Raw genomic sequence first — 24,832 nt, 5'->3', positions numbered from 1 at the left:
AAAAATGAACAACACTGCTTTTAGAGGAAATAAACTGAAGCTGGAGGACTGGAAGGGAAAGGATGAGGCTATGGGATTATTCTAATGGGTGAACCTATCGAGAGGGAGAAATATTCAGGGAGTAAAGGGAGGAAGAAGCAGGCCCAGGCCGAGAGAGAGCAGATGGGGGAGAGGAAGGAGGCAAGGGGACCTGGGAAAGCAAGACGCAAAAACGCACGTGCCCACACATGCAAGCATGCACACACACACACACACACACACACACACACACACACACTGCAGATGGCACCTCTCGGAGAGTGACAGAAGCTGCATGAATGCTCCCAGACCTTTCAGTTGGCTGGTTTGCAGGAAGCTGCGCAGTGAAACCCAATTTTCCTGATGCCCTGATTGCCAAATTCACACTACCCTTTACCCTGTGATGAATTTTTTCATCCTAAAAGTGGCTAAATTCACAGAGCTGTTAAGGGACAAGGAGAATACCCCTAGGGACAAGGACAGACTCTTTCCCCTGGCATGTGTGTCCCCTAAGAAAACTGCCTGTCTTGGCCTCTGGGCCTTGCCCACCACTATGAGGACCGTCCTCCTTCCATGAGCAGAAAGGAGGCCCCAAGACCATTCTCTGGTGGGACTCGGAGTAGCATAGTCTTAAGGCTGTGTCTTGGGTCACTCGGAGATAGGATAACAGACCTGGGGCCCCCATGCGAGCCTCTCTGATGGAGTGCCCCAGGTGTGATGTGAGGCCAAGTTTGGGAGCCCCCTTCCATAGCCAGTGGGGATGAAGGACTTTGAACATCTCCAGCTTCACCTCCACGAACAGTAATGAAACTTCCAACCTGAACATCACCTAAGCACTTCTGGCCTTTTCCCTGGACCAAAGTGTCAGCATTCTGAGTTTCCAGGTGCCATACCTGAGTTTCCAGGTCATGGCACAGAGCTGACTCTGCTTGGACCTTTCTTCATTTTGGAGGCTTTTATCACCAAGCCCTCATCTCTCCCCTCAAAAGCCCCATTAGGGCCAGTGGTATAAAGAGGTCTGAAAGAGGAGGTGAGCTGTAGGGGGTACTCTTCTAGGACATTCTGGCATCCTGAGAGTCAGATCTCTCAGATGGAAGAATTATCTGGCTCTTGATTTGGAAACCTGCCCTTTGGAAGAAGTCTACTGGTTTTTTATGAGGCACTCCAAGGAAGGTTCATATAACTTGCCTGTTTTCTGGACTTGATTTTTACTAAGTGACATATTGCTAATTTATATGTGGGACAGGGGAGAAGTATATAAAACCTTAGAATAGGAACTGGAGAAAAAATATTTTCCCACTGAATCATGGGGCCTCAGTGGCTCATTCAATGACCTCGGTTCTTTAAGCATCAGAGCCACTAGCCTCCCACCTTCTCTCCATCTATGACAAGGGTATTGAAAAATTTTATTTATTTATCGGCTGCACTGCACTGTGTGTGGGATCTTAGCTCCCCGACTCGAGCTCCCTGCATTGGAAGGGCAGAGTTTTAACCACTGGACTCCCAGGGAAGTCCTGACAAGGGCATTTTCTTGCCTTGCTTCTGCCTCTAGAGCAACACAGTCACCACCACTGCAAGGATTGGTTTTGTAGCCTTCCAATGGCCCAGTGCCTCAAGCCAACTGAAAAAGTCTTAAGAAAGAGGCTTAACAAGTATTAACTGAACATAACAAAGAAAACCAGAACATTCCAGGAATAAATTAGAAAGGAAGTTAGTATGCCAACTGAGAGGTGGAATGATCAATTATTTCAGTGGCCTGAACTCTTGGATGCCAGTGTCAGAGATGGGCTTTCCAGGCCGCCTTAACTGGCTGGCTCATTTCTGGAAGTGGGTCTGTTTATTCCAGTGGTTTATTCCGAGCCTCTCTGATGGGGTACCCCAGGTGTGATGTGAGGCAAAGTTTAGGAGACCCCTTCCATAGCCAGTGGGCGTGAGGGGCCTTGAACATCTCCACCTCCACAAGCAACAGTGAGGCAACAATGGGCTTTTCATGGACAGTCTGAGAGGGGTAGCTTTGCCTTTCCTTGCCTGATCATAGAATATATGGGATAAATGGATTGCTTCTGACCAGCTGCCAGAAAGGAAACTTTAGGGATATGGAACTGTTCAGTAAAGCCATCTTAGATGGAAGAGACTGGTGCTGATGCCGGATTTAAATGTACAGATTCTGGCATGCTCTATTCACGAACGCTCTGTTATCAGTGTTCAAAGATCAGCCAGAAGGCCGGGTTTCTGCAAGTCCCTTGCTCTGTGTCTAACTCTCGTGGGGACTCAGAACGTGTTATTATAGTTTGGAGCATGTTTCCCCTTCTGTTCTTCTCACTCTTTTTCTGCCTCTAAGATCCTTGAATATTATTCCCACTGGAAGTTGCTCTTGGCCTTCTAGGGGACGTGCACCCCATTGAGAACCACTGTGACAAGGCAGCCAACAAGACGTTCCAGAAAGGAAGCCAAAGGCCAGCCCTTGGTCAGATCTTGTGAGATGATTGCTGCTGGGCACCAATGTGCCATGTGGCCGCGAGGTGGCCGTGGGTGCCGCGGACACTCAGAACTGTGTCCTGGTGAAGATGGCAGAAACTAAAGGAGGAGCAGGGTCCTTGGAAGCCATGAGTCATGTCATAGTCCTGCTGACTCTTTCCAAGAGAAACAATGGCTGGGATCCTTCTGAAAGGCTTGCCTGTGTACAACAGTTGTCTGCTTGTTCTTGGAACTGGGATTTATTTTCTCTCTCACCAGCGACCTGGGATGCCTAGTAAAACTAAGTGTCAAAAGACTAGGACTCGGCAATGATGGATGTAAAAATCTCGTTTAGGGGCCCATTATCAGGGCAGCCTAGAGAGAGCTGGGCTTGTGACCCCTGTCACTGGATGGCGATGCTAATCTGATGGTCGCCCTGGGACTCAGCCTCCCCTTTCCTCGTGGAAAAATACGTGCTACAATTCCAGGATTGGGTCCCTAGGCTCCCTGAGTGCCACGGATTAAGCCCCTCACTAGAAAGTCTTTTAATTTGGAATGATTCATCAGGAAAAGCTGTATTCCCACATTGAGTCAGCAATCCCTGGTTGGTCATTCCACCTCGCCACGAGGACATTAGTGATCAGAGCCCAAGTGTGAGGACTCAGACTGACCCGGTTTCCTTTGTCCCCGGGTGGTCCATGTAAACCCTGCAATAAATCAGAGAAGCAAAGACACATTAAGGAGAAAACACAGGATGGCCACACAGTCCTTCCTTCCAGGCTCATAAAGCTCTTTGCTGCTAAGTTGCTTCAGTCGTGTCCGACTCTGTGCGACCCCATAGACGGCAGCCCACCAGGCTCCCCCATCCCTGGGATTCTCTAGGCGAGAACACTGGAGTGGGTTGCCATTTCCTTCTCCAGTGCATGAAAGTGAAAAGTGAAAGTGAAGTCGCTCAGTCGTATCCGACTCTTCGCGACCCCATGGATTGCAGCCCACCAGGCTCCTCTGTCCATGGGATTTTCCAGGCAAGAGTCCTGGAGTGGGGTGCCATTGCCTTCTCCAGTAAAGCTCTTTACTGGTGCCTAATTCATCAGAGACAGGTTTCATGAGCCCATTTTACAGAAGGGGTACAAAGGAGAACACCTGCTCAAGGAACTGGACCTAGAGACGGATAACGAGTTATGGGTAAAGTCAGACGCAGTTCTGGTTTCTCACTCTGCAGCCAACACCCTGGCCTGGGGTCGGGTTCTTCTAGACAGGAGCAAAGACCACTCCTGGATAGGCAGGTGTTCGCATGGCTTTCCCGCCTGCCTCTTCTTCTTTTTTAATCGGAGGATAATTGCTTTACAGTAATTGTATTGGTTTCTGCCATCCATTAATATGAATCAGCCATAAGTATCTATATGTCCCCTCCCTCTTGAATCCCCCTCCCACCTCCTACCCCATCCCATCCCATCCCTCTGGGTTGTCAGAGTACCGACCAGATTTGAGTTCCTAGATCCCACCTGCCTCTTGCTAGAAAAATGACTCCAAAACTCCTGAGCCCCTCTTTTCAAGGCGCAAGTTGCTCTTTTTATCTTGATTATTTTTTCCTTCAATTTTCTTTATTGTGGTAAACTATGGCGCTACTGTTAAAGAACCTGGCTTTCAATGCAGGAGACACAAGAGATGTGGGTTCAATCCCTGGGTCAGGAAGATCCCCTGGAGGAGGGCATGGTAGCCCACTCCAGTATTCATGCCTGGAGAATCCCATGGACAGAGGAGCCTGGTGCACTACAGTCCATGGGGTCGCACAGAGTTGGACATGACTGAAGTGACTTAGCACACAGCACAAAATTTACCTTCTTAACCATTTCCCAGCATTCAGTTCAGTGGTATGAAGTACACTCATATTTTTGTGTAACTACCACTACTTTCCATCTTCAAAACCCTTTTTACCTTGCAAAACTAAAACTCTATATCATTAGACAGTAACTACTCATTCCACCTTTCACTTAGCGTTCTACTTTCTGACACTATGGTTTTGACTACTATAAATACCTCATATAAGTGAAGTCATACAGTATTTGTCTTCCTGTGACTGGCTCATCTCGCTTACATGTCCCCAAGGTTCACTGTAGTGTAGAATGTCAGAGTTTCCTTCCTAAGACTGGAAAATACGCTATTGCGCACATATCCCACGTTTTGATTATTCATTCATGCATCTGCAGACACTTTGGTTGCTTCACAGTTTTAGCTATTGCAAATGATGCTTCTGTGACTAAACCTCTCTACAAGGCTGCTTTCAACTCTTTTCCCTCTTGTCTTCCACTGGAGAGGGATGTAAAGCAAAGACTGGCTGGAGGTGCCAGGCACTGCCGAGCATGGAGCCCAATTAGTGTACAACCTTCAAGTGGGTGGGAAACCAATGTCCTGTCCCTCGCAGGCAGCCGACTTTTATAACCCAGCAAGGAGAAGTCCATTGCAAATGGGAAGCCAGCCCCCTGGGAAGCTGCCTGTCTTGGGAGACGTCTCCCTGCGTCTCATGATCTGGACGTGGCTCTGTCCCTCCGTGAGGGCAGGGTCCATGGCACTGTCACCTGTGAGACCCTCACGGCATCAAACACAGAGGCCTTCAGGGAAGGGGCTCAGCCATGTGTGCCAGATGGTCCACACTGCTGAGGACCTGGCTCCCTATCAGGGGCCATGGGCCCCGGGTTTGCCTGGAGCAGAGCCCAGCAGGGGAGTTCTAGAGAATGGGCTAGTGGCAGTTGGCTGCTTCATCTGTCACAGAGATGAGAATTCTCCTTGCTTGGCCCTAGATTTTTTGCTCCAGGCCCTGGGCATTCTGTTTTGACAGCGCTTCTATGGTGGGGGATCCGGGCGGGTGGAGCCTCTGATCCCACGAGACTTACAGGAAGCCCAGCTGCTCCTGTTGGTCCTGTCATCCCAGGGTCACCTTTGCTGCCCTGAAACCAGAGAAAGAACACATGAGCCTTCCCTGACATGGTAACAACCTTCCGAAAGCATTTTCTGTTTTCATACGAAACCTGGGCAAGCTCTCCAGTCTCTTCAAAGAGCCTCCCAGGAAGTAAGGGCTGGGTGGAGGGTGGGGTGACTGCATGGACTATGTGCCCTGAGGAGGGGGCTTGGGAGCTCCTCTCACTCTTCTTCCACAGATCCTGGCCTCTGGGGACCGTGTGTTTGTTGGGGCGGGTGTACTGGCTGGCCACAGGGAGAAGCAGGGGAGGAGGGCAAGGAACAGGAAATGGGCGTGGACAAGGGGGACAGGGAGCGAGAAGGAGCGGGGCAATGCAGAGAGAAAGAGAGCTCTGATTTCTCTCTGAAGCTGCAGGTGTCACCCCTTAGAGCAGCCACCCTGGTTCTCCAAGTGGCTGCAGAGCTCGGGGAAGTCCACATGTCTTTCCAGAAGCTCCCTCCCCCACCCCACCCTCCCCCAGTTGTGTGGTCTGAGAACTAAAGAGACAAAGCCTCTCCCGTGGGCAGAGTCAGCAGGGTGGGCTCTTACAGGTGGAGAGCCCAGCAGATGCCCATTCAGAGGTCCAGTGCCCGTGCCAGCCCTCCAGTGATGCCAGGCCCTGAGAGTGTGGAAACCAGGCCCGGTTGGGAGGAGCTGGTGTCGGTTGGGAGGAGCTGGTGTAGGGAGCTTTCCTCCCCCAACCCCTGCACCACACTGGCTGGGGGAGAGTGACCCACGAGAGCCGGTCTGACGCACAGGTCTCCTGGCTTCTTGATATCCCCAGGATTTCTAACACCACCTGGCACTATGTTCCACGCTGCTTCCCTAAGTCACTGCAGAGTTCGGGCGTGGCTGGTGACAGCAGGGTCTGGGGCCTCGGCAGTCACCTGTGACCAAGGCCACGTGACTAGAAACTGAGGGGAGGAAGCTCTCCACGTCTCTGTCCACTCTTAGTTATGAAATGAGCACCCCGGGGCCTCCCTGGCAGGGGCAGTAGTTAGGACTCAGAGCTTCTACTGTAGAGGGCATGGATTCGATCCCTGGTTGAGGAACTAAGAACCCACAAGCTGAGTGGCACGGTCAGAAAACAAATGAGCACCCCAGGCCTGCTGCACCCCCACAGGCTGGGAGGATCATCAGAGAAGACGTGCACGAGGCGCTGGCTGGGTCTAGGAGGAACAGATGGGGGCTGAGACAGCTGGGCTGATGCGGTGGCCCTGTGGGTCTCAGGAACCAGGACCGAGGGCTGAGGCAGAGGAGGGGCAGAGGGGCCTCTGGAACCAGGACCGAGGCCTGAGGCAGAGGAGGGGCAGAGGGGCCTCTGGTCTACCTCGCTGGGCACTCACCCTCTCTCCCTTTGGTCCTGCTGGGCCTGGAACTCCGATTGGTCCTGGAGTACCCTGGGGAGGTGAGAAGACGCAGAGGTGAGGGCCCTGATGCTGAGGGGAGCCCGGAATCCCCGCCCGGTGCCTGGAGACGAGCAAGGTCCAGAGGCCCGGTTTTCAGGGTTGGCGAGGCCCGGCTCGTGCAGGGTGGTCATTGGACTGGGCCGCGTTCCTGTTTGGTTTTGGGGGCCTCGAGGAGAAAGCTCTCCCCACTGCCTCAGAGCCAGATTTGAGGAAGGAAACCCTTTCGCTTCACAGCCAAGCTTGCCAAGGCTGAAAACGGCAGGAGAACAGTTGCTTAGTTGGCTCCCAGAAGCGCTCGGGAGGGAGTTGACACCATCCCAGGGGTAGGGAGGCTGGGGGCTGGCACGCCTTTGCTGACGCAGCTCCACATGCAGCGGGAGGGTCTTCATGCCACAGAGACCGATGCAGACACACACACAGAGGCAGGCGTGGGAGGGTCATTCAGCCATCGTCCACCCCCACCCCGCCCCCACTGCGGGCCCTGGCCTTCAGCCTCTGGCCGGGCCTTCTGTCCCCATCCCAGGCCCTGAGGGACAGGCTGGATTGGAGAGTAGATTAGTGGATGTCTGCTGATGCTGGCCTGCCATGGAGGTGTGCCCTCTGTGCCCCAGAATTGGGGTTGCAGCCTCACAGGGCAGTGGGAGTGATCAGAGCCATGTTGCTTAGAAACAGAGTGGGGCTTGCTAGGGTATAATTAAACATCTTCTCCAGGTTCCTGATTTACAGTGCTGCCAGGCGAAACCTATAATTCAGAGCTTCCTATTGCTCAGCCTCAGTGATTATATTTCTTGTTCAGGACATGAGGACTGGGCCTGGGCCTATGGGCGATTCCCGGTGGCACTGGGATGTAGCTGTGACAGGTGGGGCGGGAGCAAGCGGGCAAAGGCTGATTTACTTTACGTGGAAAAAAGAGACATGAGATGTTTGCGGTGGCCCCTTTGAGGGAGGAGGGAAAGCTGTGGACATCTGTGACAGAGTGTCAGAATAGCACTCTGAAGTCCACTGGTCAGCTTCAACTCCTCCCTCGAAGGCCTATAAACTGTGATATTGGAGAAGTTTCTTGGTTTCCCTAAGGGTCCATTTTCCCACCTGTAAAATGGGAATGAGAACAGGAGTGTCTGCCTCCCAGGCTGCTGCCAGGTTAGAATGGATGAAAATGTGGCATGCGTTTGGTTCTGGGCCTGACACCTAGGAAGTGCCCAATAAATGTTAGTATTGGCAAGATAGGATCACTCTTCCCGTAAACATTTTCCTTTAACTTTCTGTTATTGATTTGATGGGTTCAAAGGGGACAGAAGATATAAATGTATACATAGCACTGCTCCCCTCTGTCCAATATGAATAAGTAGTTGAGAGGAAGTCACGGTTTCTCTGATTTCAGCCACAGATAATCCCTCTAGCTCAGACTGGCCACCTGGGAAAGGTGTGCTGGGTGCAAGGAGGATAGAGAGAAAGGGACTGTGATGTGAGGCAGATGTGGAGAAAGGAGTGGGTGTCAAAGGCTCTCAGAACACTCAGCCGGGACTTGCCTGTGTGCTCATCTATGCCCCACCCGCCCTCGCCCATCAGTGCTGGCCTCACCCACATACGTGCCAGACTGGTGGCTGCACAGGACTAGAAAGCCCTTGTGGGCAGACAGGAGATGGACAGAGGTCACAGGAGGACGACAACACAGCACGACGGGCACATACAGACACCGTTGTGTTTGGTGGGGTTGAGTCGTGGCCCAAACCCCTAGGGCTTGAGTCCCAGGCTGAACTCAGCTTTCCTTTAGGAACAGAGTCTTTGCTACTGGAGCAGCCTCCCACCCAACATCCAGTGGTCTTGAAACTCAGATTTGAGGACCCTGTGTGCATACTATGAACAGGGAAATGAAGATGAAGGCCTATTGTCTTTGGTCAAGAGGCCTGAATAAGCACTTGTGAACTGAGCACAGGTGGCGCTTTTTGGTGTCGGTGGTGGGATAAGCCATGATTTACTGAAAAAATAAACAAAACAAAAGAAAACAAAACAGGAGGCCACAGCAGGACAGATGAAAGGGCTTATAGGCCAGGAGTGGGGTGGGGTGGGGTGGGTTGGGGTGGGTGGAGGGGTAACGGAGAAGTGAGACTCACCGGTGGCCCAGGCCTGCCGTCCAAACCTGAAGCTCCCTGGACAAAGGGAACAGTTTGACCAGAAGACGGGGAAGGGAGGAACGGGAGGGAGAAAAAGGGGCCAGGGAGGGGAGAGGTGAGTGAAGCAGTGACTCTGGACAGACATAAATGCTGGTCATCAAACAAAATGGGAGAAATAAGCTTGGGAGGACAGGTAATGTATTCACATGGAAACCAACAAAAACATGGAGACCAACTGCTGAGCAAGCTGGATGGAGAGCAGTGCCAACGGCCACCCCAATCCTCTGTGCCCCCTGCTCCCCTCTCTCCTTCCATCCTCTCTCAGAAACCTCTCTCCCAAGAGGTTGCAGCATTCCAGGGAAAGAGATACAGAAAGTACATTCATGGAGAGGTGTCTGAACCAGAGCGAGTGCATCCTTCTACGACCAGTCTTACTTGGGGAAGACATGGCAGGCGGGGCCCAGGTAAGGATGGTCTCCCCAGCCTCCTCTGCATACCTGCTGATGTGAGTCCACACTAGGGGACCCCAGGAGGCTCAGCATTGGATCACAACATCAGTACATGCTGGCCTACTTCAGCTTCAGCTAGGTCGGAGGAGTTGGGCCCTGAATGATGATACTAATGCTGCCTGACATTTCTCTGGCACTTTACAGTTGGCAAAGCTCAACACAAACGCAATCCATTCATGTTATCCCAGACAGGGCCTCTTTTGTAGAAAAAGGCTTTAGGAGCAGCTGACTGCTCCTAGGACAGAGGTCTACGGCTATTTGCCCCTTGGAATTAAACCGGCTGGCAGGGAGGATGCTATTAAGACCAACTCACTAGGCAGCATCCAGTGACAGTACAGTGGGAATTAGAGCTCCTGCTCCTGTGCTGGGCTATGATGCTGCTCCGTCAGCCCACCTAGGAGAGCTGAATGTGGCAGCCAGGGAGAAGTAGCTAGGACACTCGAGGCTGGTGAAGACCGAGTTCTTGAAAGTGGCTTCCAGCTGAGCCTCAGAAATGAGCCTAGGCCTCAGGATTTTAAAGGTGGGGGAATCCCCCCGGGAAAGAGGGGGGAAGGGAGCTGTTTCATCCTGGGGGAAGGATATCAGGTAGTAGGATCCTTCAGGGCCTTGCTTCTCAGTCAGGGAGCTTCCCTGGTGGCTCAGATGGTAAAGAATCTGCCTGCAGAGTAGGAGACTGGGTTCAAACCCTGGGTTGGGAAGATCCCCTGGAGAAAGGAATGGCTACCCACTCCAGCATTCTTGCCTGAAGCATTCCATGGACAGAAGAGCCTGGTAGGCTACAGTCCATGGGGTTGCAAAAAGTGGACATGACTAAGCAACTAACACTTTCACTTTTTCACAGGGCCTTGCTTCTCAGTCCTAGGACCACATAATCCTGGGACTGATCTTGCTTATGGCCTAGAAAGTTGCGGTTCTCAATCCCAGCTACCATGTCAGAATCTCCTGGGGATGATGTTAAATAACACAGATGCCTGGGTCCACCCCAACCCAATTCAAACAGAGTCTCCAAAAGGAAGTCCTGGGGAATAGCACACTTGAAAACTCCAGGTGAGTCCAGTGTACAGCCTGCATGGAGAATCTCTTCTGCAGGGTAAATAGGAAGAACTCAGTAGGATGTGCCTGGAAACAGGTTGCTGCTGTATCAACTAAAACACTTAGGTGAAGCCTAAAAATAGAACTTGAGCTAAGCATCCATATACTTTGTCTAGGCAGTATATATATATATATATATATATATACACACATACATAATTTATTTATTTATTTTTTGCTGCATGTGAGCTTTCTCCAGTTGTGGTGAGCTGGGGTTGTTCTTCATTATATAGAATGAAGAACATGGTGCATGTGCTTCTCGTTGTGGTGGCTTCTCGTGGCAGAGCATGGGCTCTAGGCTCACAGCTTCAGTAGTCGAAGCATGTGGGCTCAGCAGTTGCTGTTCCCAAGCTCTGGAGCACAGGCTCAATAGTTGTGGTGCATGCTCCAAAGCATGTGGAAGCTTCTGAGACCACGGATTGAACCTATGTCCCTTGCACTGGCAGGCGGATTCTTACCCACTGTAAGACCAGGGAAATCCATCTATGCAGGATTAATACTGAGTTATCTTGAGCGGTCTGGAGCAGACAGCATGAACTGGATGTTTTGGAGCCGTATGTGGACCACTAACATATTCTACATGGGTTGTAGTATTGCAAATAATTTTGACTTAATATTAGAAAATGAGATATTCCATCAAATGCCAGATGTCTAGCTTCCTTAGAAAAGTTAAGAGTATGCAGAAATACTGGACCCTCACTCCCCTATGGCAAGTCAGCTGAACTGAGCAGGGACTGGGCCTTTTGAGAAGAGACACACGGTCTCCGGGAACCATAGTCCCTACTACTCCTTACTGTCCCTCTGAAGTCCATGTTAACTGTCTTTTATGAATATTGTTTGCTCTGTTGTTTTCCTAAGCCAGCAAAAGTACTTCTCCGTCCCCTTGTCTCTATCAAAAGCTGAAAAATTAAGGACAGTTGGCTCCTTTGTCTTCCGTCTGGCGCTTTCTCTGTTTATATTACCTGTTTGGTCTTCATGTCAACCCCTGGCTGAATTCCCCAATGTTTACTAGGGTCGTTGGGGCCATGAAAGTGAGCAAGGAGAGGTTTGTGGTTGAGTGGGGGACTGGAAGTCTCTCTAATAGTAAAAAGCACTTAATCATTCTGGACACAGCTTAAGACACGGGAAAAGTATCTGCTAAAGTCATCAGTTACTGTAGTCTGTCAGGCAAAATCAGCTCCTTAAATATTCCCACATTTGATGCAGTAATGAGGTGTAATCATACCTTTTGCTCTTGCTGTTTGGTTGCTGTGATTACCTTAACCAGAGCTTCTAGCCCTGCCAAGCTGGGGCAACTGGGCTTCCTATCGTTCCCCTGCTTTTTTATGGTTTCCTGGAGTGGGAGCTGGCCTTGTGCTTGGGAGAGAAGAAGCCCCAGTAGCTGGGAAAATCACTCTTTGCAAGGCTGTGGTCTCAGTAGAGGCTCAGCTTCTGGCCCAGCTGGGCCATTGACTTCATCTGTGAATTCAAGTGACTCACTTTTTTTTCCGGACCCATTAATACAATGATTACAGGGAATCCCAAAGTTTCCTTCCAGATCTTGAAAAACAAACAAAGTGTGCCAACCTCACTGGGGAGTGAGGGAGGGTGGAGCCCAGGGCTCTGGGGAGGGTGGTGACATGTGCTTCCCTGGAGACAGGTGAGGCAGTGACCAGGCCAGTGGGGTTCCCACTGGAGCTCGGGACACAGGAATTCACTGAGCCCAGGCCCCACATCTGGAGATGCAGAGGCCTGCCAAGCAGCCCCCGCCCTGACCTGGGACCTTTAGCTGAGATTAGAGATCTCAGGGAACCGAGCCGTGAGTGGCCTTACCCTGCTGGGACAGGAGGATCTGACTTTTTGCAAGCTTTTTGCTGTGGCCAGTGCTTAAGAGCAGAGAGCAGGGGCTCTCCTGGAGTCTGCCTGGGAAAGCAGGAGAGAGATGGAGGACACTCCATTGTCCCAGTGCCCTCAAGTCCTCTAAGCTCAGCCCCAGTAGAGGGAGATTTTTATTTTTATTGCTTTTATTGCCTCAAATGAGCACAATTGGGACTGAGTACAATAAGGCTGTTCTTGGGCTCCCTCTGGTTCTCCAGCTGGATACTCCTTGGGGTGGCGGTGGGGACTTATCTTATTCAAATCCACATTCCTCCAGAACCTAGGCCAGGCCCAGCCCAGAGGAGGCCCTCAGCAAGAGAATTCGAGCCCACGGTCTAGTCCAGGTGGGAAAGCAAAACCCCACGGAGCTCTGGGATGCTCACAACTTTTGAACCTTGAGTTTTCCAGTGGTCTTTCCAGGGGCCCTGCTCAGCACCTCTTCAAAACCACCAGGCTGGGCTCCTCATACCAGTGTGCAGGGTCCGCGATACTTACGGGTAATCCCAGAGGACCTCGGTCTCCTTTTTCTCCCTGGACGCCTTTTTCTCCTTTTGCTCCGTCTAGTCCCGCTTCCCCCTGCAGGGAAGGGAGATGGGCGAGATCACAGAAGAGCATGGCCCAGACAACTCACCCTTGCATTCTGGGGTCCTGGAGACAGGGGTGGGTGGTGGGGAGCAGGGCAGACAGAGGAGGGAGGAGGTGGAGGTGGCTGATCCAGGGGTGGCTGGCTGGGGACTCCAGAAATCACTGAATTCTTAGCCTGGCTTCACTCATGTAGAGTCCCTTGTGTCTCTGTAGTAACTTTGAGGTGCCCAAAGGGAAAGGGGATGGCAAGAAAGAAGACAAACCCACATCAGTTCCAGGTCAGGCATTGGCATAGATGACCATTTGCCTAGCAGAAAAACTGGGATGCTGGGGATCCTGGCTGGCAAATGCCTGAAATGCCGCCACTGGATCCCTGAGTCTCCCAAACTAATCAGGGAAAGAAACTGTCCCCCGAAGAATGTCAGTGCAGGAGACACAGGCTTCCCCATACCAGCAGCTTGCAGCCTCTTGTATCCATTTGAGATGTGGGGGGAGGGCGTTGGGAGAATCCCAGGCCAGAGTCCAGTGGGCTTGGTTCCAGGAAGGGGTCCTATGCTCTGCCGCCCTCTGTCTCCCACCTATACTTCAGGGTGAGTGAAGGGTCTGGGGTAGGTTACATGGAAAAAGGATCTCATCATTTGCTAAGAATCTAACCTGTCACTCTGTAGGGTCAATCGACGGATGGGAACATTCTAAATCCAAAGCCTGTCCAGCATCAGTGATGGATGTTAATGGGACCGCAGGACTTTATTCTGTCCTAATTCTACTCCACTGGCTGAAGTGTCACATAAGTCCGTCTAGGGGAGGGGTCAGCTGGCCTGCCTCTGAAGCACTTTCTCGCTTCCCTGTCTTCACCGACAGGGCTCCTTCCTCCACCCCCTCGCCCAGCACCTGCCAGGTGACCTCATCTTACCTTTGGTCCGGGAACGCCTTGGAGCCCCTGCATTTGGAATTAAAACAAGGCACCTCAGAACTGCATTTCTGGTTAAGTCCACAAGCTGGACTGCAGAAGGGCAAGGACTTAGGGTATAGAGCCTGGCCTGGGATCCCCACCTCGGGGAGATAGAAGGAAATGCTAAAAGGGGTCTGCTGGGGCTTTCTGGAGTGAGGCCTGAGCCAGGCTTCCCCAGCCAGGTACTAACTGAGAATCGCTCTGTGGCCCCCACAGCTGACTCATGAGAGAATACTCAGTGTCATGAAAGGAAGATTCAGAGGGAATCCAGCAAAAGTGAAATAAACTGATATGTACAAAGTGCTTAGCATAGTATCAGGCACATCGTAAGTTTAAATAAATGTTGGTGACTGCCATTATTGCTACTGCTACTACTTGTACCAGTGGCAATGGGGTGACCCATCCTCATGGGGACTGTGAACCCCACAGAGGCAGGGACCAGCATCTATTGATCCAGGGGGAGGTTAGGGATCCTCTAGGTATAATGCAGAGGGGTCCCTTTAAAGGTGCCTTATCATCTGTAACTATGAAAGGGCCAACCTAGTGGAGTCTGTTTTAAATGGGTCACTGTCTATTTTAATCCTGCTGGCTGGTTAGTCAGAATAGAAGGAGAAGAACAGAAGTCTGATAGCAAAGGAACGGAGTGACTCTGACTTTTGCGAGGAAGGACCAGACCCCGTGACCAGACCTCAGGGCTGTCAAGCCCGTCAGCTCTTTCCAGGAAAGCAGGCAATGCTCAGGCTCCTTGGTGTCACAGAGATGATGCCTGTTTAAGGTGGGAGGGAAGAGGAGCATGGAGGGGGCACGTGGATGTGAAAATCCCTCTGTGGAAATAGATGATAGCTGACCTAAGGCTGAGGCTAAGCCCAGTGACTGCCATGGAGAGGGGACATTAGGCCTAGTCACAGTGGACTAAAACACAGAAAAGCCCTCTAAACTTACCGGAGGTCCAGGAGGCCCCTCTGGCCCTGGTGGCCCAGGAACCTGGAAGCCAAAGGGAAATGATTAGCTCACCCTGTTATACTCTCAGTGGCCCTGCCTTTGCCATAGTCTGGGGTCCGGCTGGAGTCGCAAGGGGGAAGACAGAACTACCAGCACACGGCCTCCCAAACGAAGGCTTAGAACAGGCCAGAAACTCCTAAACTCATTTCCCTACACAATGTTGGAAAAAACCCTAATGCCTCAAAATGTCTATTCTTCTAGATGTTTCTGAAAAACCAGAAAATCTGGCAGCCCCAGGCTCTTGTTCTTCAGTTCAGTTTAGTTCAGTCACTCAGTCATGTCCAATTCTTTGCTACCCCATGGACTGCAGCACGCCAGGCCTCCCTGTCCATCACCAACTCCCGAAGTTTACTCAAACTCATGTCCATTGAGTCAGTGATGCCATCCAGCCATCTCATCCTCTGCCATCCCCTTCTCCTCCCGCTTTCAATCTTTCCCAGCATCAGGGTTTTTTTCCAATGAGTCAGTTCTTCGCATCAGGTGGCCAAAGTATTGGAGTTTCAGCTTTAGCATCTGTCCTCCCAATGAATATTCAGGACTGATCTCCTTTAGGATTGGCTGGTTGGATCTCCTTGCAGTCCAAGGGACTCTCAAGAGTCTTCTCCAACACCACAGTTCAAAAGCATCAATTCTTTGGTGCTCAGCTTTCTTTATAATCCAACTCTCACATCCATACATGACCACTGGAAAAACCATAGCCTTGACTAGACGGACCTTTTTTTGACAAAGTAATGTCTCTGCTTTTTAATAAGCTAGGTTGGTCATAACTTTTCTTCTGAGAAGTAAGCATCTTTTAATTTTATGGCTGCAGTCATCACCTGCAGTGATTTTGGAGCCCCCCAAAATAAAGCCAGCTACTATTTTCACTGTCTCCCCATCTATCTGTCATGAAGTGATGGGACCAGATGCCATGATCTTAGTTTTCTGAATGCTGAGCTTTAAGCCAACTTTTTCACTCTCCTCTTTCACTTTCGTCAAGAGGCTCTTTAGTTCTTCTTTGCTTTCTGCCATAAGGGTGGTGTCATCTGCGTATCTGAGGTTATTGATATTTTTCCCGGCAACATTGATTCCAGCTTGTGTTTCTTCCAGCCCAGCATTTCTCATGATGTACTCTGCATATAAGTCAAATAAGCAGGGTGACATCATACAGCCTTGATGTACTTCTTTCCTTATTTGGAATCAGTCTGTTGTTTCATGTCCAGTTCTAACTGTTGCATCCTGCCCTGCAATACAGATTTCTCAAGAGGCAGGTCAGGTGGTCTGGTATTCCCATCTCTTTCAGAATTTTCCATAGTTTGTGGTGATCCACGCAGTCAAAGGCTTTGGCATAGTCAATAAAGCAGAAATAGATGTTTTTCTGGAACTTTCTTGCCTTTTCAATAATCTAGCACATGTTGGCAATTTGATCTCTGGTTCCTCTGCCTTTTCTAAAACCAGCTTGAACATCTGGAAGTTCACGGTTCACATACTGCTGAACCTGTTCTTGTTCTTGCCTGGCAACAATTACCTGAAGCTCAAGAAGAGCTTTCCCCACTGGGTGGGGCTTCAGTCCTTCGGTTTACCCTAGTCCTCACCACTCCTTATTGTTTTTTGCTAAAGCTTTTTTTTGGCTGTACCACGCAGCATGCGGGGTCTCCCTGACTAGGGAGTACCCCTGTGGCCCCCACACTGCAAGTGCAGAGTCTTAGCCACTGCACCACCAGGGAAGTCCCTCTCTATTGTTTTGAACCCAGACCTTTTGCAGTCATTTGTTTCATGCTTGGTCCTGGCTGGCATTTGAGTTTGAGACCTTTAGCTTAAAGAAACAGAGATTGGTTATCTGGAATGGAAGGAGACTGAGATGCTTCTCAAGAATATTCCTCAAGCTCCCCAGGTTGGTAACAGACAGGAGAGGGAATATGGGTCTCTATTTCCTTTGAAGGTAGGTTAAAGTAGAAGAGATTTGGACTGGAGAGTGAAGATGAAGGAACCCTGGGAGGTCTTCCTCTCAGAGGAGGATGCTGTGACGGGCAGATTCTGTCTCTGGTGAAGATGGACATCCATTGTCCATGGTCTGGGAGGAGACCTGCCCGCCCTTTTCTGAGTGGGTCCCCCCACTTCAGCTTCTGGACTCTCCTTGGATACCTCGCCTTTCCAGGGACAGAATCCCCTGGAGTGTGGCCAGCACGGGGACCCTCTGCCAGGTGACCACAAAGGAAGCCCCTGAACTTGGCAGACAGGGAACTCCTGTTGTCCCCTGGCCATGTGGAGTTTTTAGCTTCACGATACTATAGTCACCTTGTAGGGAATGCAATCTTTGCAAACTCTACCTTCTTAAAAAAAATGTTTACTACTTTTTTTTTCTTAGTATAAACAAGTAAATCATATATCCTGATGGGAGTAGAGTTTACACAAATCATGCATATATTAAAATTCATGGACCTGAAAAGTCAATTTTATTATGTGATCATTTTAAATGTTAACATTTTTAAAGGAATACAAATTCATTAACATAGTAAATTAAAGAGAATGTATACCTATGGCTGATTCATGTTGAGGTTTGACAGTAAACAACAAAATTCTGTAAAGCAATTATCTTTCAGTTAAAAAATAAATTAATTGAAAAAGAGAACTGAAAGAAAGAAAATGCATAAATATCTGAGTAATGCTAATATTTTGCTTCATTTTTTCTACACTCTTTTGATACATAAAATGTATTTGAATGTGTATCTATACTTATGATGATAAAATATATATATATATATATATATTCAGCTCTTTCACTGAATGGAATAAAAATGATTTCCTACTAGTCAGAGCTTGGAGCAGGGCTTGGCATAAGAAAAACTCTCCAACATGGGGACTATTATTACCATTAGTATTGTTGTGGTAAGTTATTTAATCATTTCCTCCTTGTTAGAAATGCAGGCTGTTTCCAATTTGTACTTTAAATACATCTGGAAGGAACATTTTTGCATATTATGTGTTTCCTGAATTTCAGAGCATTTCCTTAGGAGGCTATCCAAATAAATAACACACGTGTTCTATAATCAAGTCTGGGTTACTAAATGCTGACGGGGCTTGGTGACATTGAAGGGTGACTGAGGAGACTTCTCTGGGGACTGAGAAGGTTTGGGGGTCTCTCTCTGCGGTGGTGTTGGGGTGGTGCAGGCTCTCCCAACAAATAGCCTCTCCCTCATGCATCCTTGATTTCTCTTGCTTTCCTGGCTCTTTCCTTGAGCCTGATCCCCTCCTGTCTTATGAGAAGGTGGCTTCCAGCCTGACTACTTCTCACTCCACAGTTCTCTCCTTTCCTCTTCACCACCACATTTCTCATAAGAATACTGTCTCTCCCTGGAAACCCTACCTCTGGAGCTTCTGGGCAAACTCCTACTACAGACGCTGCCCCAAAGACCCATCCGCTGGGGTGCTCGCCCGCCCCCCCGAGCTGCTGCCATTCTAGTGCCCACAGGTGGAGACTGCTTGCTGCGCAGGGCCGGTCTGCTTATCTCCCCACAGGTGGAGACTGCTTGCTGCGCAGGGGCGGTCTGCTTATCTCCTGTCTCCAGGCTCTAGCGCTGGGAACGGAGCTTGGCAGGCGCCATGTGAATGCCGCTGAGGGACCTGATCAGTGGAGCGAACTTCACAACGATCCTGAAACGCTCAGGAAATCTGGTTTCCTGCCCTCTTCCTGTGCCAGGGGGTTGTGAGTTTCCTTCTAGAGCATGGCTATGCTGTGCCCACTGGAGGCTGTGGCGTGATGAGGTCCCTGTCACAATCCCCGTGACACAAGCTGCAGAGCAGGCACAACCTACCTCCATCCCTGGGTCACCCTTCTCCCCTGGTTCTCCTTTCTCTCCCTGTGGACAGAAAACAACACGGCATGGATGCCAGCACTCCGGGGAGTCCGGGATAGTCACCCTCAAATCTGTGACAAACCAGACAAGGACTAGGACTAGGCTGTGTCTAGGTGTCTGCAAGGATCGCCTGGGAAGCTATGGGGGGTAACTGGCCTGAGGATGAAGACCGGGACAGGGAGCCTGTGATCACTGGCTTCCTGAATCTGAGGTTCTATTAACAGCACATGGGAGGAGAGGCTGATATTCTGCATGGATCCTATAGGGTAGAGACCCTAGCATAGACCTGAGACTTGTCTCTAACCAACAGAATACAGCCTGTGGCAAAGGTGATGGTCTGTCTCTCTTGTGATTATGTTATAAGCTTAGGTACAAATTATACAGATGTTATACAACTGATAGGTTAAGACTGTGTTACAAGTATGTCTCTCTCACACACACATACACACACCTCTCTGTCTTGCTTGCATGCACTGAGACACTCCTGCTGGCCTTGGCCTTGAAGAAGCAGGCTACTGTAATGTGCTCTGCCTACTATGAGAAAGGCTGTGTGGTCGGGAACCATAGGTGACCTGTAGGAGCTGAGGGACTCAGTCCTACTATAGAAAGGACTGAGTTATGCCAGCGGCAGTGAGCTCAGCAGAGGACCCCAGCGCTAAACGGGAACGCAGCTGATGGCAACCTGACTGCAGCCTCGAGAAGCGCTGGGTGGAGGCCCCGTGCCTGGACTCCTGACCCAGGGACACTGCCATAACACGTGTACTGTTTTAAGCCACTGAATTTGTGGTGACCTGCTATGCAGCTACCGAAAGCAAATACGGCTCCAGAAGCAGAGCCAGGCCCACAGCGTGTTGATGGGGGACCCTCACACCACATAGGGAGCACTCCCTCCAGTTTGGAGGGGACATGTCAGGAAGCCACCAGCTGCCTGCCTGTCCCAGCCGAGTGGGCAGTCAGTGGCCTCCGAGGGCCCCTGCACTGGGTCAGAGGTGGGACTGGTTGACCTCTGAGGTTCTTTCTACTTCTAAGAAGAGAATTCCTCCAAGTTCAAGGTTCTGGCACCTTTGAACTCTGTTGGCCCCTGGAGAGGGAGGCCATCATGTTGTGAGCGGAGGGAGCTGGAACCCCTGTTGACACCTATCTGCCCCTCAGGGAGCAGCTGCTCATTCAGAGGACCCTCCCATCCCCAGTTTGGGATGGCAGATGAGGTCGGTGCAGCCTCATCACACCAGGCACCTGCTAGGCAGGTGACCGCAGTCAGGGCACCCAACTTGCTTGCCCTCGTCAGCAGAGGTCTGCTGGCAACCGTGATGCTCAGTCCCCTCGCCTTACTATAAATCCTGGGAGCCCGATTGGGCCAGGAAGTCCAGTCGCTCCGGCTCTCCCTTGGTCACCTGGTTCTCCTTTCTCCCCAGTTGGGCCGTCTAGACCCTACGGATTGACAAAGATCTCTGTTAATCAAGGGCTAGGCCATCACACTGAGGTCTGTGGACAAGCTGCAGCCTGCACGTGGGACTCCCTTCTCCCAAAAGCAGATGTCTAGGGTGCCGTCTATTTCTCAGATGGAAGCTGTGAGGCCCAAAGAACGTTCCTAGGTCAAACCTAGCTGGCCTGGGCAAGGTCCCTTGTTTGTACCTCTCCTGGGTCTAGGGCTTCGGTATGCTATCCCAAGAGACAGTTTTACACCCACAACTTTATCTTCCCAACAACCCAGTGAGGTATCCAGGGATGGTATTATCATCCCCATTTTACAGATGAGGCAACAGAGGCTCTGCCAGGCTCAGTGACTTTGCTGTGAATGGGAGCTGACAGAGCGGGACTCAGGTCTCTTGAGGCAGGAAACTAGCTTTCATAAAGTAAGGCTGGAGGCGAAAGCAGGCGAGCCCCTGTCCCCTGCTCCTGACCCTGGTTTCCAGCTGCAGTGGGCACAGCACACAGCTGTATCATGCTAGGTGGGCCCTGGCGCTCACCGGTGGTCCTGGCTGCCCCGTCTCCCCTCTCTCCCCCTTCTCTCCGGGGCTCCCCGGGAGGCCGTCTTCTCCCTTCATTCCTGCAGGCCCAGGCTTTCCTGGGGGGCCTTGGGGACCAGGAGGGCCCACATCTCCTGGTTTGCCTCGAGGTCCCTTGAGAAAAGATCAACAACATGTATTTAGATACACTCATGGAGGATCGAGGGGAAGAACATGAAAGAATGGGGTGTGGGGGCCCCAAAGGACTTGGCTCTTTGGTGCTTTATTGGACCAGGCAGAGAGTCTGTGCAGTTGCCTGTGCGAATCTGAGGGGCCTTGGCCACCAGCCCCGGCCCATCCCAGCGTGGGTCTGCCTGGCTCCTCCTGGGGCCAGCAGTGGGGATCAGGGGGCTTCTTCAGGCGGGTCCCCCCTCCCCTCTCCTCCCTTCCCCACAAGGTGTGCACCCGGGCTCCTTCCAGAGCCTTCTGCACCCTCACCACCAGGGCAAAGACAATCTTTAGAGGTCTGTCTGGGCGTGTCCTTACCTTTTCCCCATCGAGTCCGGGAGGGCCTGGCAGTCCAATCTCCCCCTGCAGCCAGAACAACCCAAGGTCACTCTTGGACCAGAGGAGAACAGTAACTCTTATTTACATAGCACTTGCTGGGTCAGGTGTCCTCAGCACTAATGTGGAAGGTATGCACTTTCACTGACTGTTTTACAGGTGAGGACCCCAGTGCAGAGTTGTGAGCCCAAGGCCTGTGGTTAATGAACAGTGGATCCCAGTTTGACTCCTGGGTAGGGAAGATCCAAGTTCCCCTGGAGAAGGACAGTCTACCCACTCCAGTATCCTTGGGCTTCCCTCACGGCTCAGATGGTAAAGAATCCACCTGCTATCTGGGAGACCTGGGTTCAAGCCCTGGGTTGGGAAGATCGCCTGGAGAAGGGCATGGCAACCCACTCCAGGGTTTTTGCCTGGAGAGTCCCCATGGACAGAGGAGCCTGGCAGGCTACAGTCCCTGGGGTCACGAAGAGTCAGACATGACTGAGTGACTAAGCACAGCACAGCAAATAACCAGCTGCACCACCAAAGCAAGCTGAGAGGGAAGAGTGGTGAATTCCTCCTGGCAGATCAGGTAAGGCTTCGGGGAGAAGGTGGCAGCCTTCGAGGTGGGATTGAAATATGAGGACTTTGAATGGTACGGGAGACAAGAAGGGACTTCAGGGCAGAAGGCCTCATGAGTAGAGGGCAGAAGGACAAATGAGCATGGCTTTCTGAGAAAACCCGCAGGGATGAGGGCAGAGGACAAAAGGAAGCAGGAATGGAGGGAGGGGTGAGACTGGGGAGGGGCTCAAGTGCTACGTGCTGTGATGGTGGGTTGGGTCCCTGCTGTGGGTCCAGCTAGGGTGCGAGCTCGTCTAGATCCAGGCCTCACCGTAACAGAGGGGCCTGTGAATTACAGGAGCCTGAGACAGACGGTGAGGGGAGAAAGGCAGAGCTGAGGGTGTGGGAGGGATGGAGGGCAGGCGGCGCCTTGGAGCTTGGGGAGAATTTCAGGCTGGAGTCGGGTAGTGGCCCTGGGAACATGAGAAAGACACAGATAGGGGCAGCCGGGGGTCCCGTGCTCAGAGACGCATGTGGGGCTTCTGCAGGGTCTGCATCTGCCTGGTCAAGACAGTGTTACCTTCTCGCCTGGGATCCCTGGAGCTCCGGGTGGGCCGATCTGCCCAGGAAGACCAGGGGGCCCCTAGGAAAGGAAAGAGAGACTCGTGGGAGAACTTTACGACTGAGGAGGGATGGCCTGTCTCCAGGTAGGTGTATGTGGAGGCTGATTATTTCCAAACATTTCATCAGCTTCTAGGAACACTTTTTTTTTTTTTTTGCAAAGAAAATAACAAGGAGATCACACAGTGTAAGGCAGGTGAGCTCTGAGTGTGTTTAGGCTAAAGACAGGGGTGGGGATCCTAGAGCCACACCTATCAGCCTCTTCCTCCCCTTCCCTCTAAGCCCTGGGGAGTCCTCGGGTTCCTAGAAGACAAATCTGACCTTCCCTGACAGTGACTGGGCAACAATCCAAATGTCCATCAGCGGGTGAGTGTCTGGAATATTATACAGCAGTGAAAAAGAACCAAGCACGGCCCAGGCCATGCCAGGAAAGAAACTCTGACACGTGACGCAGAGCAAAAGAAGTCGGATGCGGAGGCTGACATACTGATTGACTCCATCCATAAGAAACTCCAGAACTGAAGACAGATCTAAGCTGTGGTGCCAGAAAGCGATCAGTGGGGTAAGTGTGGGATTGACTCTTGAGTCTCATGAAGGAATTTTCTGTAGTGATTGAGGTGGTGGATACAAGGCTATATACATTTGTCAAAACTCAACAAATTCTACACCTAAAGTGGGTACATTTTATAGTATGTACAGTTAATTCAAGGTTGATTTTAAAAATTAAAAAATTTTTCCATGAAAGTTTTGTTTCAAATAGCTCTTTCAAATAATATATTTTAGTGTTTCCAAATGAAGCTCACTGATTCTAGAACCATTTGGTTAATACCAATCTCTGGGTTTGAGGCATCATATGACCAGTGCTTAATTCTGGATTTGTATCATCTCTAAGTGTGTTCTCTGGCATATGGCCACTAAAAAATATTGAATGACATAAAATATGAGTAGTTTGAGAACTTCTTAATCTCTCCTCTTTTCTCTGACTTGGAAGTTAAAGCAGGTGGTGATCGTTTTAACTGCAGATCTTCACTGAGAGCCTATCACTGGTGGGCATCCAGGCAGGATCCAGGCTTAGAATACACCGGTTTTCCAGATGCTAATAATGAAGTTGATTTCCAGGAAAGGTGGAGGACTGCTACTGATTTCTTAGGATTATACTTTATTAGTGAAAGGTTGGGTAAAAGGAGAAACATAGAAATATCTTCCTCCATACCATTACTTTTTCGATGCCGCTGCAAAGAGAACCCAACCCAGCATTTATCCTTTGACAAGAGCACCCTGCTGAGCTGGTGAAGAGCCACTCCAGATGACAGCTATGATCCTGCTCAGGCTCAGGCCAGTCCCTGCCCCAGCACAGCAGGGTCTACCCTAACCTTCTGGAGGGGAGACCTCCAGGCTTGGCTTTCAGGTTGCCCACTCCCAGCCCTCAGCCCAGCACCTGGGGGGAATCAAGGGACGAGGACTCACCATCAAGGCCAGTGTCCGGATCTCCTAAAAATCAACATCACATGATCAGTTGAAGAGCAAATCAAGAGCCACCTGGAAGGTCCCTCAAAACAGTCCTGAAGTGTGGGCGCTGGGCCCCTTGAAGGAGCACCACAGAGGTAGACCCTCTCGGGGATTCTGTGTCTCTCAGACTCACCCCACCTTTACCTCTCCCAGAGGATCGTTATCACTGAACAGAGAACACCCCACAAGCACCAAATGCTGTCTACAACAGACTCAGACAAGCCTTAAAGGGGACTGCAAACTGTCCCTTTACCAGAGAGGGAAGAAAGAAGCATGTCTTCTTTCTAATCACTGACCGGGACCCTCCCTTCATCTTCCCCCTTCTTCTAAGACCCAGATTTAAGGCTCTGATGTACCTCCCTTTAAACACAGTAGAACAAAACACGGAACTACTTGGAAATAAATTAGAGGGACAATTGTTGGCATTTAAAAAAATCTGTACACCTTGAAAATGGATTCACATAGGTACAAGGATTCCTTTAAAGGAGCGGTTCTCAGTCTGGGGTGATTTTGTCCCCCTGGGGACATTCGGCAGTGTGCAGAGACATACTTTGTTTTTTACAGCTGAGAGGCAATGACATAGGTGCCATCTATTGGAATCTAGGGGGTAGAGACCCGGAATGCTGCTGAACATCCTCTGGCACACGGGACAGCCTTCCCACAACCCAGATCAACCAGCCCCAAATGTCACTACACCCCACTTTTTTACAAAAAAATTTTTATGGCATGAGGGATCTTAGTTCCCCAACCAAGGATTAAACCCAGGCTCCCTGCAGTAGAAGCATGGAGTCTCAACCACTGGATCACCAGGGAAGTCCCAAGAACGCCACTTTTAAAGGAGGGAGCCGTATGAACCTGG

General features: G+C 50.8%; 1 protein-coding gene across 18 annotated transcripts in view; it reads right to left on the bottom strand.

The window, feature by feature from the left end:
• The window catches only part of COL13A1 (collagen type XIII alpha 1 chain), a 153,552-nt gene that overhangs the window by 9,035 nt on the left and 119,685 nt on the right, over window positions 1–24,832 (bottom strand). For 13 of the 18 annotated variants that reach the window (XM_069572490.1, XM_069572487.1, XM_069572476.1 and 10 more), the window contains 12 exons: window positions 23,932–23,955; window positions 22,424–22,486; window positions 21,286–21,330; window positions 20,761–20,913; window positions 20,123–20,221; window positions 18,749–18,793; window positions 14,895–14,936; window positions 13,914–13,940; window positions 12,911–12,991; window positions 6,781–6,834; window positions 5,370–5,423; window positions 3,147–3,182 (listed from right to left, as the gene is read on the bottom strand). In XM_069572490.1, coding sequence (XP_069428591.1) covers window positions 3,147–3,182; window positions 5,370–5,423; window positions 6,781–6,834; window positions 12,911–12,991; window positions 13,914–13,940; window positions 14,895–14,936; window positions 18,749–18,793; window positions 20,123–20,221; window positions 20,761–20,913; window positions 21,286–21,330; window positions 22,424–22,486; window positions 23,932–23,955 — 723 coding nt within the window. Of the gene's footprint in view, window positions 1–3,146; window positions 3,183–5,369; window positions 5,424–6,780; window positions 6,835–8,957; window positions 8,994–12,910; window positions 12,992–13,913; window positions 13,941–14,894; window positions 14,937–18,748; window positions 18,794–20,122; window positions 20,222–20,760; window positions 20,914–21,285; window positions 21,331–22,423; window positions 22,487–23,931; window positions 23,956–24,832 lie in introns of all 18 variants that reach the window. The other 5 variants (XM_069572480.1, XM_069572482.1, XM_069572489.1 and 2 more) reach the window with 3 other exon arrangements.

The sequence above is a fragment of the Ovis canadensis genome, chromosome 25, assembly GCF_042477335.2.
Source record: "Ovis canadensis isolate MfBH-ARS-UI-01 breed Bighorn chromosome 25, ARS-UI_OviCan_v2, whole genome shotgun sequence".
NCBI classification, from domain to species: domain Eukaryota; kingdom Metazoa; phylum Chordata; class Mammalia; order Artiodactyla; family Bovidae; genus Ovis; species Ovis canadensis.
Note: the sequence above shows the minus strand (reverse complement) of the source record. Positions and strands in the feature narration are given on the sequence as shown.